The sequence below is a fragment of the Anoplopoma fimbria genome, chromosome 14 (genome assembly GCF_027596085.1).
Source record: "Anoplopoma fimbria isolate UVic2021 breed Golden Eagle Sablefish chromosome 14, Afim_UVic_2022, whole genome shotgun sequence".
NCBI lineage: Eukaryota > Metazoa > Chordata > Actinopteri > Perciformes > Anoplopomatidae > Anoplopoma > Anoplopoma fimbria.
In genome coordinates, this window is record NC_072462.1 from 4,587,810 (window position 1) to 4,613,902 (window position 26,093).

Consider the following 26,093-nt stretch of genomic DNA (forward strand, 5'->3'; position numbering starts at 1 on the left):
AATAGACGAAGAAGAAGAAGAAGAAGAAGAAGAAGAAGAAGAAGAAGAAGAAGCGTTTCCGGTAGGGTCAAAGTTCACCTGCTAGCCTGTCACAACAACCAGCTAGCATAGTAGCTAACATCCTCCCGATAAGACCATTTCCCCCTGTCAAAATGGAAGTAAATCAAGCGAAACAGGAACACCTTCTTGCATTAAAAGGTACATTATTTCCTTACAATAACCTTAATTATAATTATTATTGATTCTAGATGATGTTTTTTGGGTGAAACAGATCATTTGTTGGTGCTTTTAGCTGCTAATAGCATTAGCTAAGATCATTAAACAGTCTATGATGACTGTGACAGCTTTACCTTTAAATATGACTTCTCTTATTGTTATTTGACCTCAAAGCTGAGATTGAATGATGTTGTTTAGCAATCTATTACAGCAAGAATTATACCATAAAACCTCTTGTATCTGCATAAGCAAATATATCAAATTATGTGTCAGTGAGCTACATCACAGGTTGTACATATAGTGTTTATTTATAAGATGCAATAAGTACCAGTCACAGATCTTGCTTTGAGAATAGGGATCCAGTGCACACACTTTTTGTTGAAAGCTGACAGCTGCTAACATGTACCTGTTGACATTAGACCATAAAAACAAATAGTTAAGTTCATATTTAATGCCTAATAAGTCAGACTAACCAATCACCCTGAAGAGAATAGTAATTTCCATGCCTCACCTAGTAAACAAATCATGTTGAAACATTTTAACTACATTTACTGCAACACCACAAAGGCTATATTTGCATTACAGCCAGAGACAACAATAGATAATGACCTGTTTGTCGTAGTCTTATTACATTACATTACATTACATTACAGTCATTTAGCAGACGCTTTTATCCAAAGCGACTTACAATAAGTGTATTCAGCATAGGTATTCAAGAGAACTACTAGTCACCAGAAGTCACCAGAAGTGCATCTCCTTTCTTAAACAAGCATCTAAAAGCATAAACCAGAGCAAAAGTACAGAAACAAACTAATACGAATACAATAAGTGCAACAAACTAATACGAATACAATAAGAGCTAAGTGGAAGGCTCAGGGTGTCTTATGTGGGAAGGAAACCGCATAACCAACCAACTTGTGTCCAATCTCTAACACTGTCACTTTACTTTACAGTGATGCGGTTAACAAAACCAACACTCTTCACAAACTTGCCAGTGACATGTGAAGATCGGGATCTGCCAGGTAAGCCTGTTCAGCTTGAGAGACAGAGCGTGAATGTTATTTAATTCTCCGTTTAACAGATGTGTAGCAGAAGAGAACGGTAAGAACAGAGTTATTGCTGTTTGCAGGGTTTCCACCATGTACAGAACAAAAAAAGGTATGATACTTGAGTCACTTACTAGCTTCTTTAGTGTCTAATTTTTTCTGTATTATTTAATGACATTGCACTTTTAAATGAAGATTGTATGGCTGTGGATCTATTGACTTTGTATTTTTGTGTATTTGCTGACTCTCAACTTGTTTTGGTTATCACAGCAGTCTGATCCAGCTTTTTGATATTGTCAGGGAATCCGAGTTGGTCAATTATTCTACTCTCTGCGGATCAAATGTAGCAGCAGCAGCACACAGCATGAGATCCTTGGAAAATACCCATTAAACCATTAAAAATCTAACCAGGGTTGGCAGATTTCCGTGACGTAAATAGCTGGTGAACAGTTATTTTAAGATGCATTGTTACATTAAGCAACCTGCATGTCTTAGCACTATGGGAGGAAGGTGGAACATCTGAGAGAGCATGTAAACTCCACACAGAAAGACTCCGGGGTCAGGGGTCACGTTCAAACCCTGGATCTTTTTTGCTGTGAGGCAACAGTGCTAACAGCTGAGCCACTGTGCCGCCTTTGTTAATAATGTCAGTTTGTTTGTCACAAGGTTTCCATGTCATGTGAAAGAGGACAGGGTGGAGAAGAAAACTTGAACTTAACAATCCTGTTTCTGTTGTGTCATTTGTTGCCGTTTGTACTTGTTCTGTAGAGTGTAGAGGTTTAGTCACAGTGTTTTGGAAGCTTCCTAAAAACATTTTTTCTATTTCTTTTTTATCAATTGCAAGTACAACAAAGTAGTTTATCAGAATCCAAGAGGTTTTACCAGAGTTTTCAGGCTCATCACTCACATTCTATTCCAGTTATATGGCAGCCAGGCCTCAGAACACAAATGAGGAGTTTAATCAACATTATATAACCATGTGCACAATGGCAACCAACACTAGGACTGACACGAGACATGAATGGATGTCTTTGTTCTACTTTTAGTGTCTCTGAGAGCATTGCTTCTGCTTTTCCTGTTCTTCAAATATAAACCTTTCAACCAATAGGTGACATTATCTGTAGTTGCGTTAGGATTTCACAAACATCCCCCTCTAGACAACAGACGCTTCCATGTTTATGTTAAAATATTGACTTGATTGAACAATAGCGCATATGTTGGTCCATAAACCCTCATTAAAGGAGTCAACACGTATGTAGGAAAAGAACAAAAAGTGCATTCATGCTTTTAATCTATGCCTGCAATAATGAAATATAATAATTGTGAGTATCAAGGATTTATTAATGCTAGGATTGGTTCCTAAATTTATAATTTATTGACTTCTACAAAGTTCTAGATCATTTAGATTTTATAACAACATGAACTGTAAAGCTAGAGTCATTGAGGTGGAAACTGAAAATATTGATTTAATGTGCACTGTCCCTTGTAAATAAATAAAATTACATTAAATTAGTAGCCAAAAGATTAACAGACAAAATGAAATGTAATGAAAATAGCCTATTTCATATACATTTTGAACTGCATTTAGCCTACTTTCTTTAGCATTTTACTTTAGGTCCTGCACATTTGTATTATATATTTACAGTCGTCGTCCCCCCCCCTGATGAATTACATGACAGAGAAATGCATTTGCTGCACTGGTAACTGAACTCCTTCCAGACCATAAATCACAAGGACACTTCTGGGAAGGATTCCTATTTATACAAGAGAAGCAATGAAGCGAAGGCTTATCTGAGAGTTCACAAAGATGAGTTAGTTGAATTTGACAAAAGATACATAAAACCATTTCCCGTTTCTTGCTATTGAGTTCCAGCTTTAAAGGGAGCATGTCATGCATTCATTTATAGGTTCATTCTTATATTTTGGACATACTTTAATGTTCCAAAAACTGAAAATACCTACATTTACCCTCTATATTCTAAGGAACCTGCATCTGACATAGGAAGGGGAGCCACAGATGGATGGCTTGTTGAATCACATGTCTTCTATATATATAGTAAAGGTAGATGTATCAGCAGCAGTCATAATATTCATTAAAAAAATGTAACCCAATGAAAACCCTTCTGGTTCACATTGCATTTAAACCTTATCTTCAGAGGTCCTGTATTTCTGACGGGGACTTTGTCAGTTGATAGCAACAAATTTAATTAATTGATAATAGTTTCAAATTTGCAACAACTTGTATATGAATATGCATTGAATTTTGATATTACGATGTTGTAGTTAGTGCAAGCAGAATTGCTCTAATGGGATTGGGACAGGTGTGTCTCATATTGGGATCAACTTAAGGTTGAGATCTTAAGGTTGTGTGTAGGTATGAAAGAATAGACTTGTATTCTGGGCTTTACATCCTTTATACAGTTTGAGAAATCATCTAGGTGCATAGAATTGTTATAGCAATACCACGTGCACACATTTTGCTTGTTGGTTAAATTAGTTTTGTCTTTGATACAGGTGGTTAGTCAATTTTTAAGTCTTGTCTTTTTGTATTTTTTATTGTTTTTTCTAGGGGATTTGTTTGATCAACTGATGAGGGAGGACCCCTCCACCATCAAAGGAGCAGAGGCGTTGATGCTGGGAGAGATGCTTACACTACCGCAGAACTTTGGGTAATAAACGCTAGTCAGCTGTCGGAGAATCAACCAATGAGCGCTAAGTACTTTTTGTGCGTCAAACTTTTGTTTTAAAGTTTAACGATTTGACTTTTCCCCTGTCTCTGCATTACACAGAAATATTTTCCTTGGTGAGACCTTCTCCAGTTACATCAGTGTGCACAACGACAGCAACCAAGTGGTGAAGGACGTTCTTGTGAAGGTACTGTAAAAAGAAGACCTTACCAAACAGTTGTTACACACTTTACTCTCCTGTTTTACCAACACAACTACCCTCTCGTGTGCTGTGACCCCCCTACAGGCTGATCTACAGACCAGCTCCCAGAGGCTCAACCTCTCGGCGTCAAACTCTGCAGTAGCAGAACTCAAATCTGAATGCTGCATTGATGATGTTATACACCACGAAGTCAAAGAAATTGGAACTCATATGTGAGTTGTTTTCCCCCCACAGTATTTACACTCCCTTCTATTGTTATTGTGCCAGTAAATTGTCCTCCCAACTGACCAAAGAAAACTATTGCATGTGTTTTTTGCGGTTCTAAATGTTTCCTTTCTTTCCAATTTCCAGCTTAGTTTGTGCAGTCAGTTACACCACTCAGTTCGGGGAGAAGCTCTATTTTCGGAAGTTCTTCAAATTCCAGGTGAGTTATATTTGGGCGGTTCTCATTAGATGACAGTGGTCAGCTCCTGTGTGAGCTTGGAGGCGACCCGAGAAATGTCACAGGTCCACAACAGAGCAAATGCAATAACCGTCCCAGCTATGAACTCTGTGTGTTACAGTCTTCGGCTCTCAGCTCGTGAACCAACAGTAGCCCTCTTCCTCTCTCTTTAGCAACATTTGCAGAATAATCTCTCAGATTCCAATTCCTTCCTTTTCTCAGCTGAAGATTTACAGTCATTGTCACATTGAAATATTTTTTTCTTGTCTACGGAATGGAAGTACAGTGTGAGAAAGCAACAGCGTTCAGTTTGCAATCTATTCTCAATCAGGTTTTGAAGCCGCTGGATGTGAAGACAAAGTTCTACAATGCAGAGGTAAGTCATTCCACTCTCAAGTACCATCACCAGAATAATATGGAGTGCAGCTGTCAGCATACAGACTGTATGCACTGGCATCTCTCACCACGTCGTTCTGCAAATAGCTGTACTGGATGACATGCAAGTTCTTACTGTAGCATTCAACATACTTCATATCATATTTCATTTCATAGTTAGGATCGTTTCCACATGCTAATAGGGGTGGTTAGTATAAGAATGGTCTCGTGGAAAACCCTTGTATCTCCAGTAATGTCAACTTAGCAGAAGAAAAAAACATATTGTAAAGTGTTATTGTTTTAAGAGTTGGAGATCAAGCGTTTTCCTCACAGAGGCAACAAGCTTTTTTCCTTTTTCCTCATTTTCATACCAGTAGCTTTTTTGATATTAGTGGTTTGCAAATATTCATTGTCATCATCTTTGGCATGTAACTTCATTTGTTTATTATGTCCTGTATTTTATTTTCTCCATTAGAGTGACCTCAGTTCTGTGGTAATTGTTCCTTCTGTTCTCATTGCTGAGCATTAGCTTCTCTTAATCCTTTTTTTGGTGCAGCAGACTCTGTCTTTCTGGGGCCAATAGAAAGGTGCAAAGTAGAAGAATGGAAAGTAATATACCAATCAGAAAAAATGCAAAACAAGTGATGTGCCTACATTGATTTATTACACACCTTGACATGATCCTTCCATTATTTTTCTTTTGCCCTTTCTTTGGACGCTCATGCTTCTTGCAAACTCATCCGACACAGGGCTTTGACTTTTTTAATTGAAGTTTGTGGTGTTAAATAGTGGTTGGCTGGGGATACATTGATTATACAATTTACCATCAAATTATGAGTATGCACTATGATTATTCTCAAACGTAACAGTACAGACATGAATAAATGTGCACAGATGCTTTTGAATCAAACTTTTTAACTTCTATATTCCTGGGTTGAAGGCGCGATGCATTAGGCCAATGAAGTTCTTATTGTCAGTGATTTATAAAACACAAATTACTTTCTTGTTCCAATCATTTATCATAGGATCAAACTTGTTTTAATCAAGTAAATGTATTTGATTATACGTAATATAATGGGTGGTTTTAGGGAATTGGTATGAATGGCTTTGCATGGAACAGAGAAGCTAAACTGTGATTTAACATTAACGGTTCATGGTCAGTTCTTATGTTATGAATTGCAAGGCATGGACTAATCTCTGCTTCTCTCTCATTGTTTCTTAATGTATAGTAGAGGTTGCACTCGAGGGTTGACAGTTGGGTAGACCACTGAGTGTTAGTTTTCCAGAACATCAACTAGTTGCTAACGATCCTAGGTTAGGTATTGTTTGAACTATTTAAATATATATAGTTCTTTTTTTTTTAGGAGTCTATAAAATCAGTGATTTCCTTGCAGCTATCACCGTGACATTTACATTTATTAGGTTATATTTGTCATATTTTTATCTGGAATATAGTAAAGTATAGTATTTGAATAAGTCATTTGTAAATCAATTAGTTCCACAACAAACTGATAAACGTGACCGGAGAGCAGAACAGTAATTTATTCAGTAAGACTTCCCATGATGCCCATGTCTATAATGAATTAGAAACATTTAACGTTCTGTATAGTTATAGTTATAAACTCTTATAAATTTGATTAATATAAATAAAACTTAACACATTATAAAGCATTTTATAATGACTTATAAAGTCAACTTAGGGTTGTATTGGTATCAGTTACAATGATCCGTAAAGAACTGAGAACAGAACGTGTTATATAACTGAATTTATATATATCTCACTTTAAGCATGATCAATTAGAGTCATTTATATTCACATTATGCTTTATACCAGTGATTTTAATGTCTTACAACTATGGGATTATAATACACATGATCCTTGTTTAAAAGCAATTATGAGTTATTATGATACTTGACCTAAAAAGTCAATGTATTATTGTCAACGTGTTATGTTTATTGTTGTAAAGCATTTGGAATATAGGAGTGCTTATAACTGTAATTATACAGTGCTGAAAGGAAGTTGTGATGCATTATATATATGTTTACAAGCATTATAGACATGGGCGTCATAGACAGTGTTACCAGTTATTCCTCTAAATCGCTCAATAATCAGATTATTAGTCAAAATCACAACTAGTTGATGTTTGAGAGACAACTTTGAATGAGCTGTCGATTGGTCCAAATCTGTCATTGTGCAACCCCTACTGTATACTCCGCTGGTCAGCAACTGCACTAACAATGTCCTCCAAGGTACACTGAGCAAACTTAATAGAATTAAACTGATGTGATTTAATGCTCATATGTTATTAATGTTTGTCTTCTAAGTCTTATTTGACACGTGTGATCCATTACACAACTCACATCACCTAAAAAGTAGAATAAAGGATATGTTCACATTTCATCTCAAAACATTGTTTTCATTGTGTTCAAACAAATGTGAACCTACCCTTTAAGGCAGTAGGATTTCACACAGGCTAACCCTTCTTATACCTAATGATAAAGTCGATGTGTTGCTCAGTTGGCCTTGGAGATTATGTGATTGTGCTAGACTGTGAGCAAAAAATCTTAGTTAGTGACCTCGGGGTTCTCCGCACCAGACAGATGAAGTGTTCCTGGAGGCTCAGATCCAGAACATCACCACCTCACCCATGTTCATGGAGAAGGTCTCTCTGGAGCCCTCCATGATGTACAACGTCACAGAGCTCAACACGGTCGCAGGTGGAGACGACGGGTAAAAGCACTTTTTCGTTTCCGTGTTTATTCCTTCTAGTTTGTTTTTTTTGCGCTTGACTCTCATTCCTGACTTTTCTCTGCCAGAGAGTCCACATTCGGCAAAATGTCCTACCTGCAGCCCATGGACACGCGGCAGTACCTGTACTGCCTGAAGCCGAAGCCGGAGTACGCGGAGAAGGCCGGCATCATCAAGGGTGTGACGGTGATCGGGAAGCTCGACATCGTGTGGAAGACCAATCTCGGGGAGAGAGGGAGGCTGCAGACCAGTCAGCTGCAAAGAATGGTACCAGGATGCTTCTTTAAATGTGTGCACTACTGCCAAAAAAATATAAGAATAAGTTTCTTTTACTTATTTAAATGTAATCTTCCAGGCTCCAGGGTACGGAGACATCAGGCTGTCGTTGGAGATGATTCCTGACACGGTCAACCTTGAAGAACCTTTTGACATTATCTGTAAAATCACCAACTGCAGGTAAAAAACAATCCAGAGTCCAATTTATGATAAAATCACTAAATTACAGGTATGACCCAGCAACATTTCTATTGTGACCTCCCCTGTTGTAGCGAGAGAACGATGGACCTGGTGCTGGAGATGTGTAACACCCGGTCCATCCACTGGTGTGGTGTGTCGGGGCGTCAGCTGGGGAAACTCAGCCCAGCTGCCTTCCTCTCTCTGCCCCTCACACTCCTCTCATCTGTCCAGGGTCTGCAGGTATGAGCTAGACTTTTAGAAAAAACTCAGTTGGTTCATATCCTCACCCTCACTCATATTCTTCACCTCCTTGTTTCAGAGTATTTCTGGACTGAGACTCACGGACACATTTCTAAAGAGGACGTACGAATACGATGACATCGCACAAGTGTGTGTGGTCTGCCCGTATACGAGCAATGAGTGCTAGGAACTTTATTTTGCATTTTTTTTTTTTTTGCATTTTAGCTATGAATGGACCAAAAGTTGAATTCTGCACAGAACGCTGACATTTCACTCTTTCTGCAACCTGAGGGGATTACACTGTACATTTTAAATTGAATTGTGAATAATATAAATCACTTTGTTTGAAAATAATGATGTAAATGTGCATAAATGTTAATAAAATCTCTGTAATCTTGAATCATCATGGTGTCCATGGTGGTTTTATTCATTAGAAATGTCATTCTTTTATGAAAATCCTCATTTCATGGAACTTTTGTAGACTGCATTAAGAGTATTTTCCTCAAATAAGTAGATCAGGATCTCTTGAAGTTTTAAGCTAAATTTTAAACACCCAAGACCTATTTCGTGCCTTGTGTCACTTATCACTGGCCATACTGTGTTTCCACTTAAAGACAATATTTAACACCAAAGACGACACACGTCTAACATATAAGAATGACAGAAGAGCAAAAATCCAAACATGAGTGTGACAGTTCAATTTAAAGACATTTATTCACATGTTTTAGACAAAACATTGTGCTGCCCTAGCATACCTATTTGTTTCCATAAAGCGTCTGATCTCAAATACCAGATTTAAGAGCATGCAAAATGAACAATCTGTATACTCTGTCACTAGTTAATCAACAATTAAATATGCTTAAAGGGGAGATATTTATTTTTCTCTAAAGTGCAATAACAACATAATGCAGGCTGCAAACACTGCTATACAGTTATATAGTTGTCTTAATTAAAAGTTAAGTAGTATTCAATGAAAAGCAGTGATGGGAATTCCCAGTAAACGAGTATTATATCAAGCGTATTCTGTCTACAAAAATAATATTACACAAGATGTGATATAAATCTGATGTGTTCCAGTTATTGTATGAGTAGAAGCTGAGATGTTCCCTGCAATGCTGTAAAAGTACATTCCTCTCTAACCCTCTTTAGTGTCATGACTAGACAGAAGGATCCTTCACTTGAATCATGAAGAGGAAACTATTTTCAGCACATATAAAACACGATTTCTGCAGAATGTAAAGAATTTACTCATGTTCTCTCAGTAAGGCTGAATGAGTTCTTTTTTTTTTACGATGAGGTGTTCACTATGTTTTTTGCCCTACATGTGTGGGATTCTTCATTTTCGTGGTCCGGTCTCTAGGCCTTCATCTCTCCGCCCACAGAGTCTTTAGTCACAGTAAAGTGCCTTCAACCCCATCCTTGTCTCTTCATTCCAGCTATGCCGGGGATTTGATTTCAAGAAATGGGTGTAGAGATTGTAATCGCGCCATATGGTTGCCCTTCCTTGGAGAAAAAAAAAACGTGAGTCTGAAATAAAAACAAAAAAAGCATGTTAATGATACAAATATATTCTTTTTTTTTTTTTTACAACATGAGCAAGAGATTTGGTTTTAAATATAAAGACACACCTGAGTAGATCATGAGTGCTCCTCGGCGCTGCCGCTGAAGGAGCGGCTCCGGATGTGGTTCCTCAGCTGCTCGATGAGCTCTGGGTTCTGCTGCTGGATCTGCTGGGCAAACTGTTGGCCCCTGGCAGAGAGATGAGAAAACTGTGTTTACCTGCTGAATTACTTTCTACAGAACAATAACTCAGCCAAAGAAAGATGAGAAACCGTTCAGTTTCTAAAAAGCGGTACAAAAAATGTATATTCCTCCACATTGTTGACATTTACAGTACAGATACAAGTCAATACTGAATCAGAAACAACAAAAAGATTCTCATGCCGGGTTACTTGGGATAAAATATTATCAAAAGAGGCAGAATTTAGAGGGTTATTATAAACTCTGTTTTAGTTTAAGTCTCTGCTTATGACATCATTTTGAAAAATGGCTGCTGGGGTGAATAAGACCAGAGTGACTGTCCCCGAATCCAATTTCTCTCCACTTGATGAAGGACTATCTGCAAAGAGGTTCTCTAATATCACAAACTGGCTTTTAGCCACAGTGGACAGCAGATATTAAATTTGCATGCTTTGATAGCACAATATTTCCATGTAACATCGTTCCAGAAATGTTAAAAATAGTATTCTTGCTGAGAGTTAGATGAGAAGATTGATAACACTCTCATGTCTGTACAGTTAATATGAAGCTACTGCCAGTAGATGGTTAGCCTAGCTTAGCATGAATGGCCTTTACATATGGGGGCTTTTTTTTGCGATTCATTTGAAAGTCAATATATATTTTTGAACTGATGCTTTAGTCATGAGTACTTTATCACAGAATGCAAATATTACACAAAAAGTGTTCCAGTAACCAATCAGGTTTTGTGCAATGGACATAAGCCCACACTATAGTGCAGAACTACATTATAGTGTAGAACTACACAGAGGCTCCTTGGTCCCACGACGACAAACTTAATTAACCTTTCAACCTCAACAAAGGCAGTGCAGACCATTTTGAATCCTTCCGTTCTTATCTTTCACAATAAAAGCCCTAGACATTTACACTGCGTGTCTGTTTACCAGAGGGATTTCAAATTCACTCAGAGCATTTCCTTAAAAGCAAACTCAATAAAATAGCTGAAAAGAACTTAGGCTTTACAATTATTTACCTCAGACAGACTTGTAGACGCTGCTCTTGGTCAATAGGACCCAGGTAGTTGGTCCTCTGCCTGCGTGCATCTATTCAAACCTTTATTTAAAAAGGGTTGCACTTGTAGCAAATTCGCATAACTGGCAGTTTGAATAGTTTTGATGCAAAATATTCACAGCCAAGTGTTTCACATTTACTTGTCGTGCCCCCCGTTTGTTAAGGCCGTAAGACTGGAAATATTACCAGGAAGTGTTTTTTGTCCCTTTATATATTACCGTACAGACCTGAGTGCTATCATTTTCCCCAAAATGTTGAATTACACCCTTAATATGTTTTATTTAAACATGTAAAACTCATATGAACACTCTGTATAATCAAGCAGTCATTTCAATCCATGTAATTCAGAGTTGCGTGTACTTACGCTTCAATTAAGCTGGAAATGTCTGACAGTCCACCCACTCCTGCTGAAGAACCCCCGACTGCATTGGACATCATTCCTGACATACTGACCGCACAGTGACACAGTGGCAGTGAGACAAAGAACATTTTAAAACTTACACTCCTAATGCACTTCATTTGTTTTAACACTCACAGCTGTTGTACTTGTTGGTTCTGCATCACGCTGGCAGCCTGAAAACACAAATACAGCTTCAATCCACTGTGTCGCTCACAATTCATTTCTGATCATGTCGGCAGTTTCAGAAAAACAAACTAGTATCATCTCGCGCTGCTCATACACACACAGCTATTTGATTTGGATGTGTTTATCTTGTATATGTAAGCATGCTTGCAGACGCGTTTTTGGCCCAACAGATGTTCCCATATGTCAGTTGTTTATCCAGTCAGGACTCTCGGGGCCCAGACTCGGTACCTTTCCACAAGACAATAACTGGGTTGATTAACGAGCTTACTGTCACTCATGGGACTAATTAGGAAAAAATATCTGGTCTGACCTTGCCAGCGACAAAACAAGCATACGTCAGCCGTCTCCAGGACAAAATAGTGAATACTGAACAGCAGTAACCTTTATGACACAGCCAGGCTCTTTATGTACGGTGAATATATTAAGAATCATGCTTACCATGCTGATGAAGGCGGGGTTGTTGATTAAACTGGCCATGTCGAATCCCAATCCAGCAGCTATCTGTGGCACACATTCACAAACAAAGGTCAAAATAGTCATTGCTCTGTAATATACGTGAGCTTTAATAGGATATACTGTTTGTTACATCACATAATTAAGAAAATACAGTTTGTTTTAACTTACCGGGCTGGTCGCTTCTTTCTGCTTCTGCTCTGCAATCTTCAGGTTGGATTTGTAGGTATCATTCTCGGGGTCTAATACCAACGCTTTCTTGAAGTAGGTAATTGCCTCCGGATACTTGTTCATGGCTGTCAAAGCCAAACTGGAGCCCCGAATGAAAAGGACACACATCATTTTTAAAAGACCTTGAAATATCATGGAGCAGATTATATTGGAAAAAAAAACAACTACATAACTCACCCCATCCTGCCGTACGCTTTGCTGTAGGTAGGATCAATCCCAATGGCTCTCTCGCAGTCACCAGTTGCTTCTGTGTAATTCCCCAGTTTACTTTGAGCTGCGGCCCTGCATAGTGTTAAATTCAGACATCCATGCTTTTCTTTATCACTGACTAACATTAAATCATGTCAACATGGTATCACAGACTATTTAACGACATCCATTCCTGCTCAACTCTGCTGTTGTATAATACGACGGTGTGAAATGTGGTGCTTGCTGTTGTAAATACCTATTACAGTAGTACACAGCGTTTCTTAGGTCCAGGTCAATGGCCTTTGTGTAGCACTCCATTGCACATCTGTAGTTCTCCTCCTTCATGTGATTGTTCCCTAAAAGAGAGAGTTTCCACATAGAAAGACTGTTGTTACAACACTGGGATAAAGTGTAAAAAGATGGCTGGTAAGATTCAGTTCAGCAAAACCTATTTTTTTTTTCTTTGAATGCTGTGGTAACAACAAATTTCCATTTGGGGCAGAAAGACAATTATTAGCATGTATTATTATTAACCTGATGTTGATAATACAATTTATTTAGAGCTGTGGTAAAAGTTGACAATGTTGGCTTGGAAAACATCAGGATTTAGTTTATATGCATCCACTTTCAATTTAAATCTTTTTCAGTGGTTTATCTAAAATAAATGGAAGTGGCAAAGATAAATGTGTGCTTTCGTTTCATCCTACAAAGGCACCGATTTTCTCTCAGAGATCAGTACTTTTCACCAGAACTGCAAATATTGCTATAAGCAAGTCAGTCCACCGGGTGGTAACTGTTAAATGCAGTTGTACTTGTGGATTAATAAAGGAATGTATCATCTCACAAACAGGTTCCCCATTTACACATGAGCATGTCTTACTCCTGAACCAATTTATATTACTGTTGTAGCTTACAGGTGCATGTGGACAATAATGTTTAAAACTTTTAAAGATGCAAACTGTTGCACCTTAAATACTGCGACAGCCTCTTCTCTTGAAATACCAATAAATCTAAACTGCTAGGCTATTAACCAGAACTAAGAGGGATAACCACATTACACCTGTTTTTAACCTCATTACATTGGCTCCTTGTTTGTTCACTTATCTATTTCCTATCTTCTCTTATTGATTACCTTCACGGTCTGGCTCCAGACTACATTTTAGAGCTTTTAATCATTAACGAACCTTTGCGTAGTTTCAGATACTGGGTCAGTGCTCTTCTCTCTCTTCCTGAGTCCAAGCTGAAAACTAACAGGGCAAGGCGACCTATCCGAGGAAATGAGTTATTTGGTCTAAGTCTCTACTTTTAGCTCTCCTCTAAAAACATACTTTTATCAGTAAGCTTATCCTGATTTTTGAGCTGTCTGTTTAATTAGATTTTAATTTAACAGTCTGAGCACAAGCAGTTCATGGTGCAACAAGGGATAGTACAGAGGGAGGAACTGGTATCCGTCTTAATGACATTAGAGTTAGAATTAATTACCTTCATTCTTAAGCTGCTCTGCTCGTTCAGTGTCTTCCGGAGATGGGGAGGTCTCTGGTATGGTAATGTTGCCATTCTGCGTAAATGCAAAATAGAAGAATCATCACTGAGAAGTGAAACTAACAGTGGCTGTATTGTAAACGAACAGATGTTATTGTGGTGGACATTTTGACCTGACAGAAGGAAAAGTACAGGTGTAACTAATTTCATTAAGGATGATACATAGACATGCCAATAACCAATGCCTGCAAGCTGACATGCACTGGCTTATCTTAAAGTAAAATATAGTGATAGCAATGTTATTATTTACAAGTCAAAATGTCTGCCGTGAGAATAGGTTATAGTGTTGACTGTGGTTAATGCAACATACATTTATCTGCATCCTGATGCAGTTAATATGATAATATGAGACTTAAATGATGAACGTGTTGTACGTTGAAGCCATTGATTGTGCATTACCAACCTTCAGCAGGGAGTTGAGGAATATCTCCGTCAGAGGCTGTGGCACGGCGAGATGGCAGTCGCTGGTGCTGATCTTAAAGGTTGTCTCCAAACACTGTATCGCAACTGCAGTGACAGGATAATGTTAGTGGTATAAATGACATTTGTGAGATTCTGAGATAACAGCCAAACAATTGGTCATTGTGTGAACAGTATTATTATGGTGAGTCACAGCTTGGCTGCACATTCAGAGTGAGAAATCTAAGTCCTTTTTATATAGAATAAAACAAACCAGCACACATACTGCACATCGTACCCTTATTCCTAGTCAATTGTGATTCTTTTTGATGATAAAACCTGTTCTCTTTATCAGTATAGTGAGAACATATGCATATTATACGCTGAATTGGACAGTACAAAAGCAGAGTGTCCTATATTTGTAAAGTATAAGTGCTCAGTGAATCGACCTACCTTCAAGGCTCTCCTGCTCGTCAGAATTCAAAGCACCACAATGTGTTTGATCTCGTAGGAACTGCACAATAGAGAATGCCAGACGCTTCTCCACGGCCATTTTTACCTAGAATCTGCTGCACACACACAGGACGTCGTTGGGAGCGGAACAGAGAGGCACCCACACACAAATGACTGTATTATTCATTGGGTGACACTTTATAAAAGGGTAAAGAACCCATGCTAAAGTTATGCATAACTAATACATGACAACAGTTTTATGAGTGGCTGCAATCAAATAAAAGATCAAGTCACTGTGCGTCTTTTTCGATTACTTTGCTCGTAATAGGTCGTCAGTTAATACATAGATTCATTTACATGTCACAAAAATTAGCTGGACTATAGTTACAAAGAAAGGGACATTTCAAACTGGTGATCAGATGCAAACATCTACAGTCAACTGAAACAATCTATAGTAAAAATCTCACAATCAGATTACTAACAAAAACAAAAATTCCCATCTTATCTTGAACTTAAACATTTCTGTCCATTCTCCCAAAATTATCAACTTACACCTGCTAGATGTTTTGGGCTTCAGTGCGTCAATAACATTAGATATTTATGACTAAATAAGAATAAATCAAAGTGAAGAAAACAAATACTTATGCCCTGATAAATATTATTGATATATATATATATAAACTTTGGCAGAAAAATGTGTGTTCATGTAGGACTTCATTGCTCATAGCAAGAAGGTGAAAATATGGTTTCAGGGCATTTATGTCATGCATAAAAATATCATTAGTCATAATTCATTAGCTAAGGACCTGTTTTGTATTCTTATCATTTATGAGTCATGCTATTACACTGAGGTTTTGATGGCTTGTTAAATGCCGTTTAATCTTAATCAACCATCATGGGTAATTACTTAATATCTAGTTATTAACCAGGGCTGGAATATCAATCGCACAACTGCCCACAAATGATTTTGGGTACTTTAATTAATTGCATTTGTTAAAGTATTTTACAAATGACATCAACTGATATGTCGACCCTGCAGTTTTAGCTTATTTTACGGGCTCCTAATATAGTGGAGCTCTGTCCTCACATGGTACCCACTCCTAAGTAAAGTGGTATTAAATCAAATTACCACAACATGGGCTTAACAGCATTTTTTTTCTTTTTTGCCCACGCCCCCCCTAACACACTAATCCAGCCATGTTATTATTCTTTTATATCCAACAAATACTATTAGAAAGGATGCTGATGTGCATCTGGTTCTTGTTTCCAAGACAACTCACAGGAGGATGAAAGCAAAAATGATGCTTGTTCCAAAAAAACATTGCTCCATTTAAAAGCTGAATGTTGCAATATGTTCCCCCCCTCCTCTGTCTGCCTAATCAAAGCAGTCCCAAATATATTCCTAGCAGCAGGGGGCAAATAAGGCCACCCCCCCCACACTGTGAATTGATCCGGAGAACATGATCTACAGACACAAACACTGCCTCAAACATCCATCTGTGCTGAAGCCTGTTTTTTGGGGTTTGGTTTGGGTCTGCCTCTCACAGCCACTCCTCCCTCAGTGTGTGTTGACACGCGTAAACGCAGTGATGCAGAAGCTGTGATGTAATACCATAATGGGAGACGACAAGATGTATTTTTTTTTCATTATATATATATATATATATATATATATATATATATAAAAAAAAATAAAAGAAATAACAATGCATTGATGCAAAATACCACCAATGATGCTGGCAGGAGTTTGCAATGCATAAAGCCCGTCTCTCCCCGGTAAACACGACTGTGCAGCCTGTGTGATGCTGATCAACGAGGCTGCAAAACAAGACATGTCGACCCCCCCCCCCCTCCCCCGCAATAAAACCTTCAAACACCAACAAGTCATTTTATAAATAACATTGTGTCAAAGGATGCTAAACAGTGTCCCCCCCCCTCCTCCCCACGCACACCAACCTGAGCTCTTTTCCAGCTGTCTGCTGCTCCGGCGTCATGAGGACTTGTGTCGGATTTGATCTGAGTCTGCGCCTGCGCTTTAAAAGCGGAACTAAGAAGCGTCTTTTCCACAATTCTAGGCAGAGAGGGGGGAGACCGGTGCCTGACGCTGCTCTGATCGGACTCGAGCTACAGTAAGAGGGGAAGAAAGTGGTTTTTCTTTGTTGGTGCACGGAGAAAAAACACGCATGAAAAGCATGTGTGCGCTGAGAGTGGCTGTCTGCAGAGCTCTGGGCAGGTATGCGTCTGGATAAGTGCCTTCCTGCCATGATTACTCTGTTTATCTTCATTCGTTTTTATTATTTCCTGTGTGTTTTATTTCCCACCTGTCAATCATAAAACAAGGTAGGTTGAAATGAATCACTGACATGTTTATAGGCTTTGGCACAGATTAGCCTGGCAAACTATTCCACGTTTTTATGTTCTTGTTTTGAAAGGCTTGCCAATGCCATGAAACTGTACACTAAGTGGGAAAAGTTCAGTGCTCAGAAATGCAGAGCACGTTGGAAGTGTGACCTTGAAGAATGTATTGCTTACAGTAGAGCCATCTGTTAAGCACATTCTGAGCTGTGATTCTGTTTTGATGATTTTAAAAACCTGCAGGGGGTTAAACAGATTGGTGGGGTGTCTGATTCTTTCACAGGATCTCCAAACCTCTCCTGAGAATGACCATCCAGAATGGGTGCGTGATATCTGCCAGAGACTGCTCTCAGGCAGGGAATAAGAGAAACCCACTGAGATGGGACCTGACCCCTGGTGACATCCGGACCACGACAGACAGCCTGATACGCAGAGTGAAGGCGGTCTACGATGACATTGGATCTCTAAAGATAGAAAATGTTTCCGTTGAAAACACCCTGAAAGCATTGGCTCATGCCAAGCTGGATTACGCGTGTAAGTTTAACAGAAGTCTGGTAATATATATTCACCATTTTTACTTTTTGTCAACAAATGCATAAGAAAGCAAACATATTAATGCTTTTAATAAATAAAGTCTGTTGAGCCAAAGTCTCTATGCCAAAGAGCTCCAACAAGTAAACACATTCAATGATCCTCACTGTTACACGGGGTGACATTTTCATGAACGTGGTCGCTGTAGTTTTTATATAAAAAAAAAACTGCCCCATACATCTTAATATTAAAGGGAAAATTCGCCACCTTTATATGTGGATATCCAATAAGTGATGATGGTAAATGTAGTCGATTTGAAGCATACATTTCTTAGTGCGTGCTCGATTGGGACGAGGTTCTGAGTTTGCAAAATCAGTTCTGTCCTGCGCTGTCATTCCATGTGACAGTGACCTAGCTGAACACAAGGAAGATCTACAAGGTGGTTCAGCTTGGATTTCCAGTCTCCATTTCTGGGTAGCCAGGGGTCACGAATGCTAGATGCTGCACAAAAACAGAACTTCTTTGTTCTGTGCTACGTTTCCAACAGCGAACAAAATGGCAACAGAAACTATGAGTGCAGAGAAAGTTCTGGACAAGATACAAATTACTCAGTGTTTTGGCCGACTCGGATATTAAACCATGTTCATTAGAGCCAGAACTTGCACTGAGGAATCTATTATGCCCATTGACTACATTTACCATCAACACAGGTTGGGCATCCACATAAAAGCTGGCAAATGTTCCCTTATAACTACGGCACCAAATGTGTATTCTTCCACTGCGGAAAATAGTCCCCAACAAACACAGAATTTCCACCTGTTTGGGTTAAGTTGGCCAAAAATATATACGTTACTAAAAAAATAAATGAATCAGGCTATTTTTCTTCATACATTTCCAAATATTCCACACATTATAGTAACATTCATGGGGCCTTTTTTGTTTTCTTTTTCTGTTCCCGTAGCATCACTCCATGTTCTGGATTTCCCCCAGTATGTCTGTCCTTCTAAAGAGGTTCGAACAGCGAGCACGGAGGCGGACAAGAAACTGTCTGAGTTTGACGTTGAGATAAGTATGAGGGAAGATGTGTTCAAGCGAATCACGGCCTTGCAGGTACGCCTATGTTGCATCCACTTGAATATACACATCACTCACAACTAGCCCACTTGTATAATAATGAGGCATTAAAGTAAGTTTTAAGGAACAATATATATATATTTTATACCAATAGAATCTAATGAGTGAGGATTTGAAACATTAATCACAGTAGCTATGCCAATAAAATATTATTTTTCCATTTTATGTCAGCCAAAATGCAACCAGATAGATGGGCAAGGACCAAAGCGTTTATGGCGTGACACCACGACTGGTTCTTATTTAGCCTCGGAAAGAAATTGAAGCTGATCTAATGAAAGGAAATGCTGCCAAATCTTTTCCATGCAGGATTGGCTGGCTGACATGGATCATAAATAAAGTGGAATTAATAAGAGAAGTGTGGCTGTCTGTGTGATTTATTTTTTAACAGAAAAAGCTCCAAGACAACATTTCACCCGAAGAAAAGAGATTCTTGGACAGACTTGTTACATTAGGCAAGCGGAAAGGACTTCACCTGTCTAAAGATATACAAGAGGTAATGCAATATGTGATCTGTGTATTTAAGCTACTTTACTTTTGACCATATGCATTGTAGGTATACTACATTAAAGATTTTTGTTTTTTAAAAGACAAGCGGATCATTTTTGAAGTCATAGCAATGGCCAGTCTTTTATTTTCAAGTTTGATTATTTGGCTGCTGTTGTGTTTACATTTGGACCACAAACTCTGTAACTTAACAATAATCATTTCACATTCTGGAAAACAATTTTAATGTTCCTAACTCTTTTTTCTTTCTTTCCATAGGAAATAAAAATAACTTACAAGCTTATAAGTGAACTCTCCATCGAGTTTAACCAGAATCTGAATGAGGACAATACCTTTCTTGTTTTTTCCGAGCATGAATTGGGTAAGCTTATAATGCATAAAACTCAGTCGGGTGTTATGAATATGCTTTGACTGTTTCATTGATGTTATTGCCCTCTTCTGTTAAGGCGGGCTGGCTGATAGCTATCTCAATGGACTTGACAAGACAGCAGATGGGCAATATAAAGTGACACTTGAATATCCCCATTACTTCCCACTGATGAAGAGGTGTCACAACCCCGAGACCAGGCGGAAGATGGAAACGGCTTTTCACAGCAGGTGTAAAGAGGTAACTGGAGTGTGATGTTACATGTGTGTGTGTCCGACACTTCCCCTAACACGGAGCGATCGGTCTGCTTTTAAACTCCAGACAGTGCATGCACACCTGCAGTGTTATCTGGAGGAATAATGTTACTCACAAGTACTATGCTTAACGTTGTAATCCTTAAGATTTTCATGAATTCAAACCCCGTTTTTGGTTGTAGCCATTTTTATGTATTTGCATTCAGTAATTGTGGATTCAAATTGCCTACTTACACACAAGGATATCAGAGGAAATGATGTATGCAAGTAATCCAGCGTTACTGTCTGAAATTTGATCTCATTGATATCAGCTTCACTGTTTACTGTTCAATTTTATACAGCTTTATTAGAGATATGTTAAATTACTGCTAATAAAAAACACTTTCCCGCCGCTGCTGGAACATTAATAGCATTCAGCTGGTGAAACAGGACGGGGCTTTTACTGTGAAGCAGGAAACAGTCTATTTGACCAAGTGGTTAGCGCTTATTGTGGTCAGAATTTATATATTTATACTATACAATGTTCAATTAGGCTGAAGTTGCCCACAGAATGATGGAAAAAGGCCAATGACGTCTATATTAAAATAACCTAAATTTGTTTGGCTGCCCTTTTTTAAATGGCTACGGCAGCAAAAAGAAGCTGAAACAGCAGTGTTCGTTACTATCAGGAATCCAGGGTTGCTGTCAAATACCCAAATAAATGACGACCTATGTCTTTTCCTTACCACGTTTCCTTGACCCCGATGGAAAATGTCACAAGGTCAAGGAAATTTATGGATGAGAATTTATGAGGACTTGGGAAAAGACAACGCGCTGCTCTGAGAATCCGATTGGGACGATGGATGTTATCGGTATTATCTCCTTTCCTTTTATTAAAGGATGGTCCAGTGTTCCCTATACTAAAGGAGATAAGAAAGGAAGCATTTAAGAACTTTTCTTTAACATTTTCTTTATTCAACCAGCTCTTATTATGGCCGCCACTTAGATACTTCCGGGTTAGTTCACTGAGTTAGGAACCTTCCTAAATAAAGAAGACTTTTGGAGTCAGCCTTGATCTTGTTGTATTAAACAACACTTTCTGGTACCACCAATAGCCAAAAGTGCAGCCAAATCAATACATTATAGCTTGAAAGAGCGAGATTAGATATTTTGTAAAATGTTCATATTGCATACATTAGCTGATCTGTTTCTTATTTCTTTCTTTTTTTCAGGTAAACACAGCAATCCTGGAAGAGTTGATACAACTGAAGGCAAAGGCTGCAGACCTACTTGGTTACAGTTGCCATGCAAACTATGTGCTGGAGATTAACATGGCCAAGAATGCAAGCACAGTGTCAGACTTTCTAGGTATGACACCTTTGAAATGTCACCACTCAGGTCACACACACACACACACACACACACACACACACACACACACGCACGCACGCAACACGCGTGTAATTTAAGATGAAGAAAAAAATATCTAGAGTAACGAGAATAACAACTAGAGAGAAATGCTACACCTCACCTCTACATTCCTCTCATATCTAGTGTAACATACAGTAATACACAGTTGTATGGTTCATGATCAGGGGCATATTTCACAAAAAGGGAAAAGGGGCTGACTGAGTGATATCAGTATATTGTCATTTAGGGGAAAATCTGTATAAAAGAAGTAACAGAATATAAAAAAATGTCTAGAAATGAATTGTGGGAGTCATGATTATGTGATCGGACCAGAAAAGGAAAGCCTGTTGCATTGTTTTAGTTTAAATATTCAACTTTTGATTAAAATATGTGAGAAGGGAGTAAAACTTTGTGCTTTAAATTAAAAAATTGTAAAAAGTCTGACAATTCATTATGAGAAAACATAGACTACATATCTGAACTGTGTGTTTATTTGACCATGAAAACTTGTTTTTTTTCTCATTTTACAGACACATTCTATGAAACCCTGAAGCCCATTGGAATCAAGGAGAGGAAATACATCCTTGCACTTAAGAAGAGGGAGTGCTTGATGAAGGGTTACCAGTTTGATGGACAGATCAACGCCTGGGACTTACCCTACTACATGAATGAAGTGGAGCAGTGCAAGTTTGCCGTGAACAAGGACAAACTGATTGAGTATTTCCCGCTTGACGTGGTGACCGAAGGACTGTTTGGCATCTACCAGGAGCTGCTGGGTCTCACGTTCACAGAGGTGGAACATGCTCACGTGTGGCATGAAAATGTCAAGCTTTATTCAGCCATGGACACTGAGACAGGGGAGGAGATTGGACAGTTCTACCTGGACTTGCATCCAAGGTAGAGAATTTGTCACTTTAGGGCCCCAACTAACAATTATTTTCATTAGTATTTTCTCTATTATTGGATTATTACGGCTAGAGAATGTCAGAAAGTTGTGAAAAATGCCAATTGAAATTTCCCAGAGAACAAGGTAATGTTTAGATGTCTTAATTTCCATTCAAAGATATTCCACTGTCACTTAAGACAAAAGCAAGCAGCAAATCACAACACTTTTTGTAAAGCTGGAACTGAATTTTCTTTTTTTATTCATCAAAATTGTTGCAGATTTTTGTACTTTTTACATTTTTTGTCAATCAATTTAGTGGCGACACCTCAGGTAAATAGGGTAAAGAAAATATTCTTATTTTTACGTTACATATTTTCTTAAAATGTTTGTTTAGAAATGCAAATGATGCATTATCTTATCAGATATGTGATCATTTGCATACATTTACAGAACTGAAATCTTGACAGGATGCCTTGGATACAGTCAAGTTAAAGACATTTTGTTGACATATCATAGTCAAAGCTTTCTCACAGGGGTTTCTTTTTTATTACTCCAAAAACTTTTTTATTACTCCAAAAAAACATGAAAAAACACTGTCAAAACCTTTAGAATATACATAGGAATGAAATTGGAAAGTAATAAGTAATACTGAAGTGGAGATTTCTGACTAAGAATATGAGGGGGAAAAAATAACACATTAAGAGAAATCAACCTTTAAAGATATGTATTGTAAATTGACATATATTGCAAGACACTACAAAGAAACAGAGGGGAGAATGTAACTAATAGATATGGCCAGGAAACATTCCCATCTGATTAATTACATTTAGATTTTTGTTTTTTAAATGTTGTGTTTAAATACACAATCATTAGTTTATCCACCATCACAGTAAACTGTAGAAAGATCTTTGTAATGTAATTTCAGCCTTGTTGTGTGACATTTACGAGCTTATCTTCCACCAGGGAAGGGAAGTACGGCCATGCTGCCTGCTTCGGGCTCCAGCCGGGCTGCAGAGGACCGGATGGAAAACGCCGGCTTCCAGTGGCGGCTATGGTGGCTAACTTCACCAAGCCCAGAAAAGGTTGTCCTTCTCTCCTCCAACACCATGAAGTGGAGACCTACTTCCACGAGTTCGGCCATGTCATGCACGAGCTCTGTTCTAAGGTAGGCCACTGCAAATGCACTATCAGTAGTTTCATTATATTTGCATATTGCGTACTGACATTGATTAGAACGATAGAGCTTGAACTTCTCCTGTGTTCTTGTCAGACCACTTTCTCAGAGTTCAGTGGAACGCTGGTGGAGACCGACTTTGTGGAGGTGCCGTCTCAGATGCTTGAGAACTGGGTTTGGGAGAAGGAGCCTCTGAGAAGAATGTCTCGCCACTACAGGGATGGCACCCCGATCCCAGACAACCTGCTCGACAAACTGATCGCATCCAGAGTCGCCAACACTGGTCAGAAACATAAAAAAAATAAAAATCTAACTATAGCATATACAAATAAATCAAGAGACTCTGCTGACTTGTTTATCCTCCTCAGGACTGATGAACCTGCGTCAGGTAGTCCTCGGTAAAGTGGATCAGTTGCTACACACCAGCCCGCGTGCAGATACAGCTGAGGTGTTCGCAAAGCATTGCTTGGACATCCTGGGTGTTCCTGCTACGCCAGGTCAGTTGTAACATTAGCAACATTAGCAGCAGTAGCATTGCAAGGACATTTTTGCCTATTCAGCATATATTTTGAAAAATATATGCATCAAGATTTTTTTTTTTAAGTGATGACAATTGAGAGTATTTGTTTGATCTTCTCCCATGAGGAGCGAAAAAAAACCCTAAAACCTTAAAGTTGAAATATAATAAATATCCTACTGTGGGCAGGTACGATTTTAGTAATTTAATTTCCTCTATGGAACATGTTTATAGTTTGTAACAAATACCATTTTGATGTGATGACAAATAACTTATTTTTGCAGGTACCAACATGACGGCCAGTTTCAGCCACTTGGTTGGAGGATATGATGCTCAGTACTACAGCTACCTGTGGAGTGAAGTCTACTCCATGGACATCTTTTTCAGTCGTTTCAAAAAGGAAGGCATTATGAATCCAAAGGTGGGTGTGATTATTATTATTATTCATATATGTATAAATGATTCCCAATAACTTGTAAGCATTAATAAAAAAAATTATGGAAAATGTCTATTAGGTTGGAAAGGAGTATAGAAAGGTGATTCTGGAGGCTGGTGGCTCTGTGGATGGTGTGGACATGCTGAAAACCTTCCTTGGACGTGGCCCATGTCAGGATTCCTTCTTTCAGTGCAAAGGACTGATTAAGTCACAGAAAACAAAGACGCTGTAATGTTTTTGTTCTATAAGAGTCTTTTTTTGTCAAAGCAAGGTACATTTTTAAACGTCTGGATGCATCAACATCAGTAGAAAAATGACTTTCCTTAAAGTGTTTTATTACTTTAAGTTTTTCTACCTGGTGCCATTTGTTCGAATGTACAGTAGTTCATGAATGGTCCTCGTGATATTATGTATTATTTGCCTTATTCAGAACAGGAATTTAACTGGTCTGAGTAACAAACACAGGTGGTTCTTATAACATTAAAAATGGCTTTATTCTATTCAAATAGTAGTCCCAGTAAGCCATGGCAGAAGACAGCATGTACAATACTGTGACCCTGAATGAATGAAGCAGCTAAATGGAATTCAGCCTGCATTTATTTCATTATTTACACCTTTGCTTTTTCTACTGCGATGTGTGGAAAAAGGCCTAGTTGTGAATGCACAGCTGCAAGTTATCTGCATTGCATAAATGCCTTTTTTAAAAAGTGGTATAGCATTTTCAAATAATACCAAAAGCTGTTGGGGATGGTTATGCAAACAAAATTCATCTTTTGGAGCTTTATTGTCCTGTTTTGCAACTCCCTCTTAACGGTTGCGGGAGACAATACATCACGTTTTTATTCAAATTTAAATGTGTATATATATATATGTTTAAAAATATAGACATGTAGTGATTGAAAGCTATGTCAAAGCTTCAGAAAGATTTGAAAATGTGAAAAGCATTAAGTCTTACATGCCGGAGTATCATAAAACTGCTTATGTTATAATGCCATATGGCTTACAGAGCGTTACTGTGAATTACTGTAATATATCTATATTAGTTCCCTCCTTTAAAGGGATTTAGGCTATTGTGATGAAATATCTCCAGAATCGGATTAAGAAACCATCTTAATTCCCATATTATAGAAGAAGAGGAGGGACCTGCTTAATTTTAAATTCCCATGCAAGGAATACAAGTTATATCATCTACACCAGGGGGCGCCACATGATAGAAAATGTTGGTATGTGAGTTTTAACATAAGAAAGAAAAATGTATGTAACTGTTGGCTTTCTATACTGTGAATTATTATTTCCTATGAATTAAATAAAATAATGTACTTTTGGCTGCCATGGATGCGTAAAAGGTGTAAATGGTGCAAAAGCTTTTATCAAAACATGTGGTTTTGATTCAATAAAATGTCTTATTTTTAACACACTGTGTGAATACCCTATCCTTGATCTAATCAGAGAGAAAAGAAAACGTTGTCAAA

At 38.2% G+C, this 26,093-nt stretch overlaps 3 protein-coding genes across 6 annotated transcripts; 2 read left to right on the plus strand and 1 right to left on the minus strand.

Annotated features, from left to right (window-relative positions):
• Positions 1-50: 50 nt before the first annotated feature.
• Positions 51-8,799, plus strand: trappc13 (trafficking protein particle complex subunit 13). Of its 2 annotated transcripts, XM_054611950.1 has the most exons (13): positions 51-198; positions 1,170-1,238; positions 3,832-3,931; positions 4,052-4,136; positions 4,236-4,363; positions 4,503-4,575; positions 4,925-4,969; positions 5,444-5,461; positions 7,566-7,699; positions 7,786-7,984; positions 8,073-8,173; positions 8,266-8,413; positions 8,493-8,799. In XM_054611950.1, the coding sequence occupies exons 1-13, from the start codon at positions 153-155 to the stop codon at positions 8,598-8,600; spliced, it is 1,254 nt and encodes a 417-aa protein (XP_054467925.1). In that variant the 5' UTR covers positions 51-152; the 3' UTR covers positions 8,601-8,799. The 2 variants fall into 2 exon arrangements, with proteins under 2 accessions (XP_054467925.1, XP_054467926.1); XM_054611951.1 differs by lacking the exon at positions 5,444-5,461.
• A 359-nt stretch (positions 8,800-9,158) lies between these two features.
• sgtb (small glutamine rich tetratricopeptide repeat co-chaperone beta) lies at positions 9,159-17,085 on the minus strand. Of its 2 annotated transcripts, none has more exons than XM_054612837.1 (12): positions 17,031-17,085; positions 15,075-15,190; positions 14,626-14,729; positions 14,163-14,238; positions 12,937-13,036; positions 12,669-12,773; positions 12,432-12,570; positions 12,246-12,308; positions 11,757-11,794; positions 11,586-11,669; positions 10,042-10,162; positions 9,159-9,940 (listed from the first exon to the last, which is right to left on the minus strand). In XM_054612837.1, exons 2-11 carry the CDS (start codon positions 15,172-15,174, stop codon positions 10,051-10,053), a joined length of 921 nt encoding a protein of 306 aa, XP_054468812.1. In that variant the 5' UTR covers positions 15,175-15,190; positions 17,031-17,085; the 3' UTR covers positions 9,159-9,940; positions 10,042-10,050. The 2 variants fall into 2 exon arrangements, with proteins under 2 accessions (XP_054468812.1, XP_054468813.1); XM_054612838.1 differs by having other exon boundaries at positions 15,075-15,187; positions 17,031-17,077.
• A 37-nt stretch (positions 17,086-17,122) lies between these two features.
• Positions 17,123-25,974, plus strand: nln (neurolysin (metallopeptidase M3 family)). 2 transcript variants are annotated; one of them, XM_054612552.1, is made up of 13 exons: positions 17,123-17,203; positions 17,713-17,963; positions 18,922-19,070; positions 19,483-19,587; positions 19,857-19,959; positions 20,045-20,205; positions 21,431-21,566; positions 22,139-22,505; positions 23,458-23,659; positions 23,765-23,951; positions 24,037-24,165; positions 24,470-24,606; positions 24,701-25,974. In XM_054612552.1, exons 2-13 carry the CDS (start codon positions 17,735-17,737, stop codon positions 24,851-24,853), a joined length of 2,058 nt encoding a protein of 685 aa, XP_054468527.1. In that variant the 5' UTR covers positions 17,123-17,203; positions 17,713-17,734; the 3' UTR covers positions 24,854-25,974. The 2 variants fall into 2 exon arrangements, with proteins under 2 accessions (XP_054468527.1, XP_054468526.1); XM_054612551.1 differs by having other exon boundaries at positions 17,164-17,307.
• The last annotated feature ends 119 nt before the right edge of the window (positions 25,975-26,093 follow it).